General features: G+C 40.1%; 1 protein-coding gene across 2 annotated transcripts in view; it reads right to left on the minus strand.

Moving 5' to 3' along the window:
• The window catches only part of LOC145345042 (heparan sulfate glucosamine 3-O-sulfotransferase 5), a 260,311-nt gene that overhangs the window by 12,908 nt on the left and 229,841 nt on the right, over window positions 1-17,562 (minus strand). For both annotated transcript variants that reach the window (XM_080192575.1, XM_080192576.1), the window contains one exon: window positions 6,047-6,188. In XM_080192575.1, coding sequence (XP_080048701.1) covers window positions 6,047-6,153 — 107 coding nt within the window. In that variant the 5' untranslated portion in view covers window positions 6,154-6,188. The remainder of the gene's footprint in view (window positions 1-6,046; window positions 6,189-17,562) is intronic.

A 17,562-nucleotide genomic window follows, 5' to 3' on the forward strand; every position in this document is an offset into this window, starting at 1 on the left:
ATTGGATTAGTTGGCTGTTTCTGTATTTGTTGTACATGTTTAGCTTGGTTTACTGAGCCTCATCCAGTTTCATCCTTAACTTTATCAGCAGTATTCATAGAGCATCTGTGTCTCTTTTTCCTTCTTAAACCTTCACTTTTTCAGCGCAGAATTTCACCTGCCATGGTTCTATCCACTTACATATCTTATCCAACACAGTACGTCATTTCTGAGCTTTTTCTTCACATTCCACTGCTTCGTCCAGTTTGGTATTGGCTGCAACATTGTCATTGCAATAACCTTTAAATCTAGGTCATTCATGTAATGCATGAGAAATGTGGTCCTGGCACTGAATTCTGAAGGACCCCCTTCAGTACTGGTCTCTCGCAAACATAACATAATGCACTCTGTTCTACCTTTCAGCTAGCTTTAGCTGAAAGTTGAACAGAGATCATACCATGAATCTATACAATAAGTTAGGTGGAGTTTTATCAAAAGCCCTCAGGAAATTCCTACAGTATGCCGCTAGGATTAACACAGTTCACTTGGATTGTCACTTCCTCAAAGAAGTTGAGGAGGTTAGCCCAGAAGATAACTTCCCTTCCAAATCCATGTTTACTGCTGTTCATTGGACTTGCTGTCTACAACTTGACTATTACTACATTTTGAGGCGTCACAAGATTATGAAAGGTGCCAAATAAATGGAAGCAACATCTACCTCAAATTTATTCCTGATAACTAATTTCATGCTGAGCTGGAGTGGAAATAAAACAACAATGATGCTTGCATTTATATAGCATTGTTAAGCTCTCTTTCTTATGGTGATGGTGTATGGTAACAATTATAACTTTATATGTAGGTAGTTAAGGCAGATAATTGCATCAGAAGAAGCAGTATGTATTGCTGAGGTTCTCCTTCACATTTGTGAATCAGACGTTGGATCATTGGCTGGGATATAAAAGGCCTTATTGTGGCAGGATCCGCCGTGGGAGATTCAGTGGCCTAGCTAAAAGTCCACTGACTTTCGATGGGATCAGCCAGTCCTGGTGGTGGACTGGGCCAGGAGGCCTTGCCCATTAACTGATCCATGGTCTGATATTTTCCATTTCTGCATCCAATCTCTACTTTTCCCATTGATTATAAAGGTACAGTTTAGGGTTGCCCATGAGTTTAATGGAAAATCAAAATCATTGGGATCATCTGCATTACATCTTCCATGAAATGTTTGTTTCTGACTTATATGAGTTCAATTCTGGCTTTCCAGTTTTCTTTCTGGTTGAAGTCACATTGTTAAAGGTTAAGCATATGGATTTAAAAGAGCTTATGTGACTTCAAACAGTGTTGATAGATATTGTTGAGGTCCTGGTGAATGGAAAAACATTGGTTTTCTTAGATTTGCTGGACCTCTCAATGGTTACAGCACCACAGCAAATGGAGAGCAATGTGCGACAGCATGGGCAGCCAGAATATTGGGATCATCTTGGGAGTTTCAGTGCAGTGTTCAATTTGACATGAAGAAATCGAGGGTGGAGTATGGTTTCTTCTGGCTCATACAAGTAAGTGCACAGTATTAGGCCATATTGCGGATGTCCAAAGCAGTGACATTGAGGCTTCCCACACAATGCTTACCAGTTTCGGGACCAAGTTGACTCTGGTTTTCATTTTGCTTGCTGTCTTTTTCATGTGGTTGTAGAAGGTTAACATGTCATCCAGCTTTGTCCCAAAACAGGACAGCATGGGGCTGTGGTAGCATGGCCCTTTTAAGGGGGAATTTTCTAAGTGCTATGTGGTCAGACTGAACCCAATGAAGTGTTGAGGTGGGAAGCTGAGCCAATCAAATGCAGGAGCACATATCCCGGGCTGGGGGAGGATCCGCAGTTGGAGCCAGGAAGGAGTAATGTACTGTTTCATAGTTATTCTGTCTGATCCTGTTGTAAATATAGTTATTTGTTTGTCAGCAATAAAATGTTTTATTCTTTAGCTTCAGTGAGTCATCTCAATTTATTACAGGGGTTACGTCACATCGCACTACCACAGATTTCAGAGCGTGCTTTACATTCTCGTATTCAAGGTGGAATTCAGTGGCTGTTGTTTTGTCAGGGTTTAGCTGATCATTCGTTTCTGGAAATATTGCTCTAAGTGTTGGAGGCAGGTTCACCTGAGGCCTTCAAAAGAGAATTGGTAATTATCTGAAGAAAATGAGATCCTCTTTCAAGGTAGAGATGGCTATTTGTGTCAGCAGATCATGTAAACTTATCCAATTTCAGTGGCAGCATATTGCTTGTGTCGACATTGAGGCATGAGTACTAAGTTCATTGTTAAGGAAAATAGGTGAGCTGAGTTTGTGAATCAAATGGACACTTAGTTGCCCATTGCTCAGCATGGAAACAGAAGCAGGTGAAGGCCATTCGGCCCATCAAGTCTCTTCCACCATTTATTTTGATCATGGCTGGATCAATATCCCAATCCCACCTTTCCCCCCATACCCTTTGATCCCTCTGGCCTTAAGAGCTATATCTAATCAGTATCTATAGCACACAGTGTTTTGAGCCTGGAGATGAATATAGCAAGGTTTTTGCATAGCCTATTTTGTCACCCTTTTTGAATATGGGCAGTAATAAGCTTGTTGTTAATTTGCTGGTTCTCTCATAATGATTGTCAAAGCTGTGCAGATCTCTCCCTAAGTATCTGTCAACTCTGGGATAAATACCAACTATCCCTAGGGTTTTATTTGCCCGTTTAGCCTATCTAGAACTTCCATCTCATTTATAACAAGTCATTGATTTTACTTGGGGTATTTTTGTTTTGCAAGGACATGTTGTTCATGTCTTCCCTTGTGAATACTTGGAGGGATCAGTCGTTTAGAATATTTATTATGTTGTGCTCATCCTCAGTCTTGAAGCTGTTTGCATCTTTTATGCTTTTCCTCTCTCCACTGACTGCCTTTTGTTATTGTGGTGCTGTACGAATTCTTTTGAATATTAGGCTTAGCTTCACCTGCTATTTACTTTTTTCTCCCTGCCCACACTTTTAACGTGTTTCTGCAGTTTCTCCTTCAATTTGCTCTATCTCTTATTCCTACAGGGATTCTGTCAATTGAAACAAGTCATACTCACCCTCCCACTTTTTTCTTCTCCTCCCTGAAGGCAGTGGTTAATGCTGACCGTGATTACACCATGTACTGACATCACCCTGATATATCAGACAAATGACTATTCTCTATGTGTGAACTTGGGGACTGACTTGTTATATTATCATGTAATTATTATTTTGGAGATATGTCGAACTCAACAATGTCCTTAATTCAAATCTACAAAGACATTCAGGTGGCGGGATTTGGACCAGGAGTTTGGAATTGTTGATATTCTTTCCTTTCCTGAGGCTGAAAGCAATATCCTTTCACCATTTTTGTTGAGGTTATCTAAATAGTGAACTCTGTGGATCAAAACTGGGATTTGATTTGTCTGTATGTTTGAGTACTATATTAAGTAGTTTGTTTACCCACTCAGGCATGTGTAGAGACTGAACTAATTGTTGTCATTCTTTCTGGAATTGAACTAAAACCTCCTTCCTCTTGCATGGAAAAGACTGCGTCCACAAAACACAAATCCTCGAGTCCAGGCAGTCCTGAAATGAATGTTCAGCTATAAATAAAGGCTTATGTTCTAGGCATGATATGCAGGAGCTATATCATATTCAGAAACAGTATTTGTCATATCACACTGGCACAAGGCTGACCTGTAATATCAGGAGAAAAAGCAAAAGCTGGCCTTTTACTTGCACCAGAGGAGAAACTGGAAAGTAACATTGTATAAATAATAATGAAAGAAATGAGCTTTAAATCATATTAACACAATGTCAGTTTATGACACACAGATGACATAACTACATTAAATTTATTTTTAAATTATTGAGCATGTCTGCCTTACAGAACAATTACAGAAATGGGTTTCATCAAAGATTTATCGATTCCAATCATAAATTAGAGCGATCTATTTATTGCTGCTAACAGTAGCACCAATCAGGGAAACATATCAATTTCCTTTTGAATATCCAACAGTTCCCTTCTCCTACTATTGATTAACAATTCTTGCAATATTTTTTCTCCAGGCACTAGTGACTTGTCATTTATACGCTACTCTGCGGGATCAGTATCTTGACTATTCCCTCAGATAGAAGACCTGTACACCACATTAATGTAAAATGTGTTCATTCTGATCCTACTGACATCACACCATTTAGTGTGAATGTGCAAAGTAACCCAATTTGAAATTGTTAGTCCCTTGCAAGCATAGTCAGGTCAATTTTATTACAGATTGCTTCAGGTTAATTTCTTCTTTTTTTTTAAACAAGAGAAAAAACTATTGTAAAATATGCTCACAACAGCATTTTAAAGCAATGTGGATATTATGATAAGTGGTTGTTCAGGAAATGCTATTTAATTTGGAAAATATAGAATGAATGATGTATAAATATATATATATATATATAGGGAATCAAGATTCCTGCTGGTCACATCGGAAATAATTGGAAATCAGATGGGATGTGGCATTCTGAACTCATTTGGTGTCACATTGTGTGTGAAATGCGACAGTTTGACAGACATCTCATGTCAATGCAGCAGTAGGCTCAGTCCATGCTTCATGCACTGTGTTGCTGATCAATCAAACTAAAATCGATGGCCGATTTCCCTTTCAGACACATAATAAAAGAAGTGGCAAAAGCAGTTCTCTTTTCTTGTTTCTTTACATTGTTTGCATGAATGAATTCATAGCTGAACAGACTCTGACAGAGATCTTGGATGTGAGAGCCGGGGAGGAGGTGGTGGTGCTGGTGGGTATGTGGGTGGGTCTTGGTTGGGGGGAGGTAAGGGCGGTCACTGGCTGATGAGTAAAAGACAAGACCACTGCAAGAATTACAGCATCTGTAAATGTCCAAGAATTACAGCATCTGTAAATGTCAGGATGTGGGTTGCAATTAGAAGTCCAGGATAAGGAAGAGAAAAAGTACATTCCAGATATAAATGGCTTGATGGAGTTGGTGGTGGGAGAGTGGGGCGGAGAGAGTGGGGGTGCAGTTAACGGGTTGGAGGGAGTGCAAACTTAAAAAAGTAATATATATGTTATTTTGGAGGTATTTGATTCTTAATTCTATTGTTTTATTTACATTTATTTGAAATACTTCCTGCACTGTCATTATTTTGTTGTTTCCTAATTTGATTTTCTCTCTTTCTTTCTTTTGTTGTCTTCCTCTTCCCCTGGTTAATTACAGCTAATTTCAAGAAATTCACAGCAATGTCTAATGTTGAGCAGAGGAATGACAATAAAAACCTTCACTGGTCATTACTGTAATTAGAATTTTTATTATTTCTCTCCTTTTCATTTCTATTCCTGAATCAGATATTAGGAGTTACCTGAGCGTGTTCCAGGTGATTCATAAGCTAATATTCAGCTCACGACTGATGACGGGCAACTCAACATTTAACATCATGTCTTCATGCTTTAGCCACAACCAATAATAACTAACCTTAGTTAATTTTATTTGCACAAAATAATTTCAGTTTTAACTATTACTTGTTTTTATACATCATCCTTGTTAGTTAATTTTATTTCTTAGACCATTTTAGCTTTATTGAATGAGAAATATTATTAGAGATTTATCTATTGTTATAGGGGAGGCAATGGCATAGTAAGCTGGGTGAGTAATCCCGAGTCCCAGGACAAGATCTGGATACAACGTTCAAATCCCATCATGGCAGATGGTGAAATTTGAATTCCATAAAAATCTGGAGTTAAAAATTGAATGATGACTGTGAAACCATTGCTAATTTTCGTAAAATCCACGTTGATTTGAGCTCAGGCTTTCCATTTATCAGACGGGCAAAGCATCTTGCCTTCAGGAAAGCTGTCTGAGATCCTGAACTTGTAGTCGTGAACTCACGTTGGACTGAATAAGCTCAAAGTTAAGAAAGCACATTCAACTGGAATTTAGCACGCAGAAAAAAAAACGCAGGTAATGCAACAAAATTGTTACCCTTTCAATGTGAGAAGATAATACATGTACTAACCTATCCAAGCTCCCAACTCTGGCAACTATATACAAGAGGCTTCCAACAGCAAGGCTGCCCAGCACAAAGAGCTTCTGTCTCAGCAACACCTGCTGTTTGAATAGCATGGCCCTCCATCAATCTTCAGGACTGCTTCTTCAGCCTGTAGTGACCAGAGAGTAAAAACACCAATCAGAAATGGGGAAATCCATAGGTTGCAATTAATTCAAAGTTACTCGATCAATCATTTTGTTTTTAAAGGTTAAGTAAACATACACTTTAAAAAGAATGGAGCCCATAGACAATCTGTGAGATCAATATTTTTCTCGATAATGAAGACTGATGATTCAGTTAAAGTTTCCAGGAAAATCTATTCATTTTTAACTTCTCTTTTTGCATATTAACAAAAAAGTTTAGTTCCAATTTGCAGAACTTGGCACCATTCCCTTGCAGTTAACTCTGATAGATCACAATGTTTGGCAGGACACTTGTACCTGGAGCAGAAAGACTAATCTATTGTCTTTTGCCTGAGAAAGGTTAGACTTTTTTTAGGTTGTGGTCTTCAAAGGGGTTATCACAGTATCATTAGATTAACAAAGCAGCCACACTCACCTCAAATTTATCACAATGTCAGTTTGTTACAGTTTACTTTGTAGCCAATATTGAAACAAGTTACATTTTCTCAGAATTTTCACAGCATACTTGGTACTCTTGTATTTCAAATTTCACTTTGCTGTAGCTTCTTAATCTCAGTGGAAGATACTGAAGATACTGGACGTGATTTTACAGTGTGGTGACGGGGCCTCACACAGGAAGATTGGCCAATTAAAGCTTTTATGGCCAATTATTGGCCAATTAAAGGCCTTTTCTTATCCAACCTCAATATTTCGACTTCCCAATGACTGAGCATGGGAAACAGAAAAAATTCTCACCCTCAATCTTGGACAGGTCCATCAGAAGGCCACTTCAGACCATGGGTGACCTCCCTTCACAGACCAGAGACAACAAGCCCTTGCCCCGCTCACCCCGTGAGAGTGAGATCTTCCCTCATTGCGACTCTTCAGGGCTTCACCTACTCTCCCCTCTAGGAGAGTACTTACTGTCAATGTAGTTCCTGGGACTTAGTGTCAAGCATGATGCTGCAGTGCCTCTTTCAGCCACTGCAATGCTTTGCATGGATGGATTGGAGAGCTGTCAGTCAATCTGTTTGGCTAAAAACCTCCAAAGTGGGACTTCCATTCAAGTGTGGATAGAAATCCCACCTGCTGCCAATCAGTGCTCATTAGTGTGTGAAATGGCAGCGGGCCAGTCATAGTTGATGGGGATTTGTTGCCATTCCTAAAAGTTCAGGCCTCTACTTTCCTTGTCACTGTTGCTGACCTGAGAAGCTGAGTTTTTCCAGCATTTTCTGTATATAGTTCAGATTTTCAGTATCTAAAGGATTTTGCTTCTGTATTTGAATGCACCTCTAAGCTTGTCAAAAAAGACTTTCACTGCACAACAAGCTTTCTTTCCTGACTGCTCTTTTGGCCTTGTTTGATGAGCCCCATTTGTTTGAGGGGGGCGTAATCTCTGTTTTCTTCAAGATTTATAAGGTTATAACACAACATTTATTGTCTCTTTGTTTATTTCACTCTTCAGCCGTCTTCAGGCAGATGCTATTTGCTTTATCTTTAAGACAATGTGCTTCTAGACTTCAGCCACATTGTTCTATAACCTGCTGTTAGAAAGTGAATGGAAGTCACCTGCAGGCTCAATCTCCCTCCAACTTTGTGAAGAAGGATTTAGCTCATACTCCATCATAATGGAGCACCTGAAACTGAGAATTGACTGTGTAAGCAACGAGCACGCACCTACCCTTGTTCTTCTATGGCACAATCCATTCAGTCCAGAAGGCCACTGAAGCACCACAACATATTTTTGTAAGTATAAAAACAAAATACTACAGATGCTGGAATGTGAAACAAAATCAGAAAAATGCTGGAAAATCTCAGCAGGTCTGATAGCATCAATGGAGAGAGAATAGAGCTAACATTTCAAATCTGGATGACCCTTCATCGGAGCCGCTCTGACAAATGGTCATCCAGACTCAAATCATCGGCTCTATTCTCTCTCCACAGATGCTGTCAGACCATATTTTTCAAGTAGTTTCCCTCAGATATTTTAAGTTGCATATTTGGAAAAGATAATCACCAGAGGAACAATAAAACTGTTTCTTAGTTCCCATGCTTCTGTGAACTGAAAAATGCTAATCCTTTTACAGTTTTCACAATATATGCTGTTTTGCCCCACCAATTAGACTCAACTGAAATCTTCTGAGCTTCAATCAGCTGTAATCTTTACAAAGGCAGAAGCAGGAGTGGGTAGAGCAGCCCACCACTTTAATGCAACATCTATGAAGATATATTATACACAAGAGTCTGCTGCATACCTGTTTACAAAAATCAAATACACTGAAGGTAAGCTCCAGCCCAATATCACAAATGAAAATCAGCTGAAATACAATTTGACCTCTCCTTGGCACAAACCGTTCTTTATGCTTTGTAAGTTAACAGCCTAATGCCAAAGCAGGAAATATCTAATCAAGGCAAAGGGAGGGTCTCGCTTGTTGGCTGGGGAACTCGGAAAAGCCCACGAAGGAATTAAATGCCAAACAGGCACTTGATTGGCCAGTAATGGCCCTTCTCTGGAACCAAGGACCCCGAGGGAGAAATCCCACCTCATGAGAGCTGCCGGTCAGTTAGAGGCTGACAGCTGACCATTCAAGCACTATCCTGAGCTGTGGCATTTATTGATAATGTACTCATGGAGAGGCCAAAGATCACCATGGGATCCAGACACCAGTAGGGATAGGAGTCATAGAATGCAAGGTGTGAGTGGAGGTTTGGCAGTAAGTGAAGGAGCCGGTCTCTCCTTATGGAAAATCCTGCCTGCAAGAATCTTGAATCCCAAATGCTTATAACAATCATTTAAAATTTTCTCTATAATGGCCCCAAACCTATAATTAGGAAAGATGATGTGTTGGTTTGTAGCACCATTGTATTTGTCAGAATTTTACACTCCTAACATCTTTACTTTAGAATACATAAGGAGTTAATTGTAATGTTAAATTGTAGTACTGAATTAAGATGTAACTTTATATGATCGTTCAATAAAATACTGAACTGTTAAACTCCATTGAGGATATTTCATAGATTCCTTTCTTTGTTGACAGTCAAAAACACTTCACATCAAACTCCAAATATTCAATTCTGACGAAAGGTCACAGGCCTGAAATTTAATCCTGTATCTTTTCTACAGATGATGCCAGACCTGCTGAGTATTTCTATCAGTTTCTGCTTTTATTTCAGATTTCCAGTATCCACAGATTTTTCCTTTTATCCAAAATTCCTTTCAAAGTTGCAAAATGGCAATGGTTTTTAACAGTCTCTGTTTTAAGAGTGTACCAGTGATTTTGCCACAGAGTGATGTAATGCACCAAGTAGAATTGCATGATACTGTGCTGCTGGCCTGCTTACTGTGGAGAGGGAGCTGAGTGCATTTGTCTCCCAGCCTCTGCATCACCAAGACCTGCATACTGCCTATTTGCAAAGACATATGGCAACTAGGCACACTACGGCCCCTGGCTAAACTGGAGGGGATCTAGGAGGAAGCTTGGCCCCCAGAAATGTGATGCAGAGGCTCACCAGCATGTGAACACGCCTTTTCATCCATCAACCAGGTCCCAACTTTGCTACAATTTGGGTCTGGCTGTAGAGAGTCAAAGTTAGTGGAACTGAGCCCTATAGGTAGCTAACCTGCCTTTGACCAAGCACCTTCTGGCAACTCCTGCAACTCAGTGGGCTCCAGATGTAATGGCTGCCACTCTTCCTCTGGATTCCAGCTATAAGGTTGAGAGGGAGTTTTAGATGCTGGCCAAGTCTGCCAAATCCTGCAACAGTTATGCAACCGAAATACAAATAGAGAGGAGACTTTATCCTTAAAAAAAAGATGAATAAGATACTTCATCCTTACTCTTACCAGTGAAAGGACCAACATGGGAGTTAGGAGTTTAAGGGTTATAAACCCATCTTGATTGGCATAAGGGAAAGGCACCATAGGTTGTCTCCATGGGTCAGAAGATTTAACACATTCCACTGCCACCCCTCAAGCTGTGTAGCCCCCCAGACAATAAAGTACTGACTTGACAACCTCTGCCTTTCTCCATGTGTGAGAAAATTGGGGATTGTGACAAGCAGATGGTAAATGGGTATCTGTGGAACAAAAGGTGAACATTCCCTGGCTTGAATCTGGAACATCTGAACTAGCATGCATGAGGATTTGCAGTCAACAGGTAATGCGCAGGACAGCACTGATTGACCATGAGATGTGTACATTCAGCACCAACATCATTGCTTTCAGGGAAACTTGATTGGCCGACACTAGGTCAATATGCATAACCAGTTTTACCTTCTGTGCCATGGCAAAAGTGCAAATGACAACTTGAACATGGAGTGAACTTTGCTGTCAATAACAGTTGTGATGCCTATCAGAACTTCTGGATGGCTTCTGAAGCACTCAGGTTAAAGCATCTGTCTGAGAGCTTCTGAATACTTCTGGTATTTGTATTCCTCTGTTGTGCATGGAATGTTGATGGGTGGCATGTCATTGTTTTCGGACTTGTGTATTTTCTTTTGTTACACTTTCACCCTACTGTCAACAGGATCCAGATTAAGCCACTGACCTAATCTCAGATGGTACAAAGATACCTTGTGCCAAAGTCTACCCTGTGAGAAAATGTTGGTAACACAGTTGATGGAATGTACAAAGTTCTCGTAGCCACTGTCTATTTTTATTCATCAAGCCAATGCCATGATGACGGAGGCACATTTGCCACAAAACCACCTGATCCAAGTCCCCATAGAAGATGTATTGGATTTCCCCTGTGCCAGCCTTCTGCTTTGACTCTCCAGCCTAGGCATTTTTTTTGAAGACAGCAATATACTGTGTGAAATTTTTGGCTATCTTCTCTCAAACCCCATAAGGTCCAAACTACACATTATTCTCTCAGCAGCCAACTGGATAAATTAAAACCAGGGCATTTCCCTAATCTCCATGATGACAGAAACTGCTTTAAAATGTCCTCAAACCGAACTTTAGGTTAATTATCTCTCACTTACAATTTAATCTTTGATCTGATGGAGTAAAATGGGTTCTACAACATTTCTAGGATCTAATGAATGCTTTTAAACAGATTTAGCTGCAATTCCCAAAATAAAACATCTCACTGGATTGCCCTTGCTTTTGCAAGCACTGCAGACAATAGCTCTTCAGCTCGTAAGTTTTATGGTCTTGTCTTTCTAGCTGTTAATCTCTTAAGGCAACAAGGTCTCAAACTTTTATTTATAATAGGCTCCAAGCTTATTCCAATCAAATTATCCCATTTTCTATAGATGACCTTCAATTCCTAAAACTAAAAGTTCTGTTTTAAAATATATGAATTAGGCAAATTCTATTTTCTACTTTTGTGTTTGTTCTGTCAAACGTACAGACAGGTAAGCTGCTGCAGATCCAGAAAAACCAATTGGTACATCCACCGGTACATCTACATCTCCATCACCGGCAAGTTTGACTATGCAATTCTTCAGGATCTTGAAGAAAAAGTGCCTTTTACTCTGCTTAAAAGGTCCCTGCTTGCAGCAGAAGGAGACACTTCTAAATTGAGTTTACTTTAAAGTGATAACACTATCTGTGCCAATAATTTAACTGAAAGCTTGGAACTGAGCTTGGAACTGAGAGAGGTAAAACTGATTAAACCAAAATGCAGGGTTTAGCAGTCAAACCATAAAACTTTCTAAGCCAATATAAAGTTTGTAAAGCTGAACAAAACATTCCTTTCCAATATTAGAAAACCATTTGGAAAACTAAGCCAAGAAAATAATTCTGAGGAGTGACATAAATGTGTCGAGGCTTACATGGCTCTGTGTGGAAACCTGCGCCAAAGAGTCACAGGCATACAAATGACACTTATCAAGATATAAAGAACTTGCATTCCCTCATAACTGGGTGGGGCACTTTAAAAGGACAAAAATTAAGGAGTAGAAAGGAATTGTGAAACAAGGATATACAGTCTTACATCCACAAAACACCCACACTTTTTTGGCTGAAAGGATATTTTAGGAGTGATTCTCCCACCCTACAGTGCTGCTCTAGTGGTGTAGCGAGCCAGGAGACATCAACAGCAGCTGTTTTGCGGGATTCACACTCAGCGTCACTCAGCGAATTGAAGGTTATCTATAGAAAATGGGATAATTTGATTGGAATAAGCTTGGAGCCTATTATAATAAAAGTTTGTGCCTCACTGCAAAGAAGCTACTGGGTGAAAATCACCACACTCCGGTGCCTGTTCGGGTACACTGAGAGAGAAATTAGCATGGTCAATTCACCTAACCAGCACATCTTTCAGACTATGGGAGGTAACCGGAACACCTGAAGGAAACCCTCGCAGGCATGAGGAGAACATGCAGATTCCACACAGTCACCCAAGCCAGGAACAAAACCTATGGTTCTGGCAATGCTAACCACTGTGCCACAATACCACCCTACATCAGCTCTGTGCAGAGTTGATTCCCATATGAAAATGTCATTCAGATTGATATTCCCATATGATTAGTGGGCCTGAGATGGAATTTGTCCCCACCCCACCATCTCCCCCGCTCACCCCGTTCCCCATCAGGAGTGGTTCCTTCCAGCAGTGTTTATGACTGCTCTCCCCTAACGAGGAACAGGTGTCTGACCCCACTGGAGGGAACAAAGGCAATCCAGGAGGTCAGGGATAATGGGGTGCCCTTTGGGCAGTGCCAGCCTGGCACCATGGCACTGTCCAAGGGACAAACTGGCACTGCCACCAGGCACTTTGGCACTGCCAAGGGGGCAGGGCTTACTGGGAGTCAATCAGCACGGTGGGGGGGATCTGTTGCCATCTGCAAGTGGGGTCACTGAGAGAGAAAAGAAGTGAGGGATGCCAGGGAAGGTCTGGACTGGTCAACAGAATGGGAGCGGAAGAGGGGGGCTGGGATTGTCAGGGGCGGGGGGAGGGCTCAAGAAGATCGGGGCTGGCCAGGGGATGTCCAGGGGCCAGAAATAAAGGGGTGGGTAGCTCAGCAAAGCCAGCAATAGGGGGGTTGCAGGGAAGGCTAGTGATCGGGAGGCTGGCAAGTTGGTCCACTATACATGCGCGATTTCTACTTTAACAGATTGGCACATGTGCAATGGCTCACTCAGCGCTTTGCTGCCAGCCTCTCATGGGAATAGGCCTTGCTCCCTGCAGAATGAATCCTGCTGAGGCACTCTACAGTGTTCACATTGTCAGAGATTCACTCTAGTTAGTAAGGGGTTTACTCCCTTTTTCCCGCACATTGGGAACTTAGAATCTTTCTGGGAGAATCTTGGCCTTCAAATAAATTGATATCAAATGGTGAACACACATGTCAATCAGATTGGTCCATTGAACATAAGAAGCTGAAGAATACAGAAGGGAGATTTGCATCTTCCAATCAGGTGGATCTAACTGGAACTGATAATGGAAAAAGGCAGCTGAAATTTGCCATTTCAATTTGTTTGTGATGTAAATTATTATCTGGTCCTAACTATTTCTACTTGTAGATAGATTCAATGTTAAATTTTAAATTACGAGTTAATAGCTGTTACTGCACGTTGTTTTGTCTGCTAATCTCCTTGATGATTCAGCATAAAGGGGTTCATTCATTCATTCAGTAACTTGTAAGCATCCCAAAACATGTATGATAAGGAATTCAAATTTAACCCAATTTGATAAAAGACAGTTTGAATTCGAGACATCATCCATCTTGTGACCCGACAATTGACAGAAAACCTCAGATGATTCCTTAGAGAATGTTAAAGCACCTCATGATTCCAACAGAGGTTTCCCTGCTCCAGCCCCACATCCTTTCTGACATCGACACTACCTATCCACTTTGTGCAAAAGTATTGTGAAAGTTGTGGATTTTCCTTTTTTCCATGAAGATTCCACCTCTTTCCAGAACCACAATATGGCCAGTGACAGTAAGTGGTTCAGAACTTCCTGAGACATACTCATGGGGTAAAGAGTCTAGTAGTTGCCTTGTCTCTTTCCATTCTTACCCCAGTGACATACCTGTTAAAGATACAGTCTCCACAAGGGTTTCAGTGGTCTTTTTCCCCATTAAATGTATTTGCTAGCATTATATGGTGCTGCAGTAGTGTTCCCTTTGGGTGTCCCTTCCTCACAATGGTGCCCTTCCTCTTTATGGAATCATTCCTACCCAAACCCCAACATAGATACATGAACCCTGACATAACACATTGAGATTGAGGTGGTATAAGGGATGCTGCAGGATTCTTATCCCAGTGGAGTTCTGCTCTTAAGAGGAGGATGTTTGCTCCCCTTAACATTATAGCTAGGGTAGAAAGCAAGAAAAGACATCTGTAAGTAGCATATAATCTAGTGTGGAAAAGGGATCAAAAGTTCAAAGTACACCCTACAGCACCATTAGAGTCATGAATGAAAGAAAGACTGCAACTATAGAATCAGAAAGCAGACAGTTTACCTTTCTGCATTGCAAAAGGAACTTTGTCTCCAGGAGTGGGCAGTTACTATTACAGCTACTGCCTACCACAAATTGGGTACCAGATGACTTTTTGTTAACTGACCCTAACAGTCCTTCAATATTAGTCAATTCAGGTAAGACCTCTTATTTGTTGTTCTTCTCTTTGACTCAGCTTGCACTTCTCTCCCTCATAGGTTGGGTCTTCCTCCAATGTTGCCATCACTAACTCAAATAGCAGCAACAGTATTTTACTATTATTGTACCAGATCATTTCTTCACCTCTAACTTATTTTCTATTCCCCTAGAGAGAGAGAGAGAGAGAGAGGGACCCTCTCCCCATCTAGCAACCATTCTGAGATCAGACCATAACTATCAAGGGCGAATATCTGTAGTTTATTCTTTTCTCCTTTCCAATTAAAATCACCAGGGGACTGGATAGAGTAGATCGGATGAAAATGCTCCCTTTCTAAAAAGTCAATAACAAAAGTAAAGTAAAGTAATTAAAGTAACTACACAAAAAGTGGTTCGGGTCTGAAATGCACAGCCTGGAAGTTTAGTGGAGGTATATTCAATTGAGACATTCAAAGGACATAAGGTGATTACTTTGAATAGAAACAATGCACAGGTTACAGGGAAAAACCAAGGGAATGGCATTAAATCATGGTGCTCATTTGGAGAGCCAGTGTAGACACAATGGGCCAAATGGCCTCCTTCTGTTCCGTAACAATTCTGTGATTTTTCTTCTGATATTTTCCTGTCAGTGATGAGCCCAATAGAAATGCCATATTTCAAATTGTGAAGAGGTTATTTATGGTTTATTAATTAAAACTGAAAGTCTAGTTTTAATACAGCAAAGTTAGTGAGCTAAAAAGAAGGTAATTTCAAAATTCAAATATTAAAAATATAGATCTACAGGTATGGATAAATCTTTTTTCCAACAATAACTTTAATATGCATAAAATGAGTCAAGTTGAAATATAATAAAATAGAGCTATTAATGTTGAAGCATTTGAATTTAATGTAGATTTCTTTTTTAATGACTCTGGCATGTTTTTTTCAGTTTCCTTCTCTTGTTATCAAAAACCATTTCTTTTGAGCATACAGAAAATGTCTATGAATTATTTAGCTGCACACAGTTTATTATTATTGATCAATGCACTTTTCACATGGGAACAATCATGGTCTTTGCTTCAAGCCAATACCAAATTCTCGAATAAGTGCCCTACTTTAGTTTCCTCTTTGTGAAATTATACATGCATTATTTATCAAAGCTGCTCTTATTTGGCTGTCTTGAGCTTAATATTGCCCTTTGGACTGGCACCAATGTGTCTCTGGAGTGTGGGGCTTTTGATATTTTGTACATTTGCTTGAAAAAAAATCTGTTAAAATCAAATTTGTCTTCCATTAAACTGGAACATTTATCTGAATAAAGTTTAATAACCTTACACTGTAAATTACTTCAGCAGTACATGACTGCACAGGCTTTTGGCTCCGATCGGTATTGACATTCAGTTTGGCCTTGAGTCAAACCTTTATTACGGGTAGCTCAAGCTTGAATTTGAAAAGAAGTGTACAGTTTTGAAATGAAGAATGAGAGCTAATTCTTGAAAAAAAACAGAAGATCTATAGATTCGAGGCAGTGCTACAAATTGTAAAGGCTTATGGCCTTAGACAACTGGCAGCTAATTATTTTTAATGGAAGTTGTTGCCAAAATAATCACAATCATGCACTCATCAATGAAATTCTGCACTCATCCATTTCAGAAACGGAAAGTTGCTGGACTGACATAGAGCTACAGAATCATTTTGACCTTGGCTCTATAATAATGGTATCAGTGGGTTGTTTGTGAAATGATTGTGGTCATTTTTTCAACCTGTCTCAATTTTTAGGGACACAGGAATAAAAGCAAAAATTCATCCTCTACAGTGTACTCAATCATGGCTAGATCTGCCCCTTAACTCTATTTAGCCACCTCGCTTCTAAATCCTTAAAACACTTGCCTAATAAAAATCTTCTAACCTCAGTTTTGAACTTTTCAGTTGACCTAACTTCAACAGTTTTTTGGAGAGACAGTTCCAGTGTAGAGTCTTTTTTGTTTTTTTTTTACAGTGATGGGGGCATCACTGGCTAAGCCAGCACTCATTGCCCATCCCTAACTGCCCCTGGGAAGGTGATGGTGAGCTACCTTGAACTTAGCTGCTGAAACTGAGGATATATAGGGCTACACTAGGGAATCCTGTAAATGGGACTATTAAAATGAGCAAGTTTGAGCTCAAACAGTAGCTCAGAAGGTACATTTCATTGGTCTGCATTGCCCACATTTCAATTCCCAGCCTGCTCTGAATTAAGGGCTGAGCACTTCTGAGAGTTTCATTTGGGGAAAATTAGTCATCGCTCCTTATCACTTTTCAATGAGTCCCACTGAAAAATGTGCACATATTGAAGCTGGGGCAAGGAGTCAGGCTGGGTTGGGATTTTCTGAACAACACATGAAGGCAAACTTTGGTTGCTGTGTAATGAGCCAGTGCATTAAACGAATGAAAGGAGAAAACTGGAAGAAACCTATCATAAAAATAAGTGATTTTTAAATCTTTGAAACAAGGAGCTCATTTGGAACCAAACAATAATTAAGGCTTTTGTTGTTTTCCCTGCAGGATCCCACCCCTGCATTACTCAAGGATGCCTCCTGCTCTGAGATGAATGAACATTGCCCCCCAAAAGGAGAACACAACAACGACAAATTAATTTACAAAAAAGCATGAATTGACCACAACTTATCTCAGGTTAAGTGTTTCCAATTTCAATATGTCTCCTTTAAGAATTAAACCACAATCATTGCAAGTGAGATTTCAATGTTAAAATGTTAATCAATCACGGCGTAAAGTCACTTTGTGAAGAATCCAAAAGCATCATTACACGTTGGCTTTTTTTTGTGTAGCGTACGTTCA

Source organism: Carcharhinus amblyrhynchos, chromosome 7, assembly GCF_965287045.1.
Source record: "Carcharhinus amblyrhynchos chromosome 7, sCarAmb.v2.hapA, whole genome shotgun sequence".
Lineage (NCBI taxonomy): Eukaryota > Metazoa > Chordata > Chondrichthyes > Carcharhiniformes > Carcharhinidae > Carcharhinus > Carcharhinus amblyrhynchos.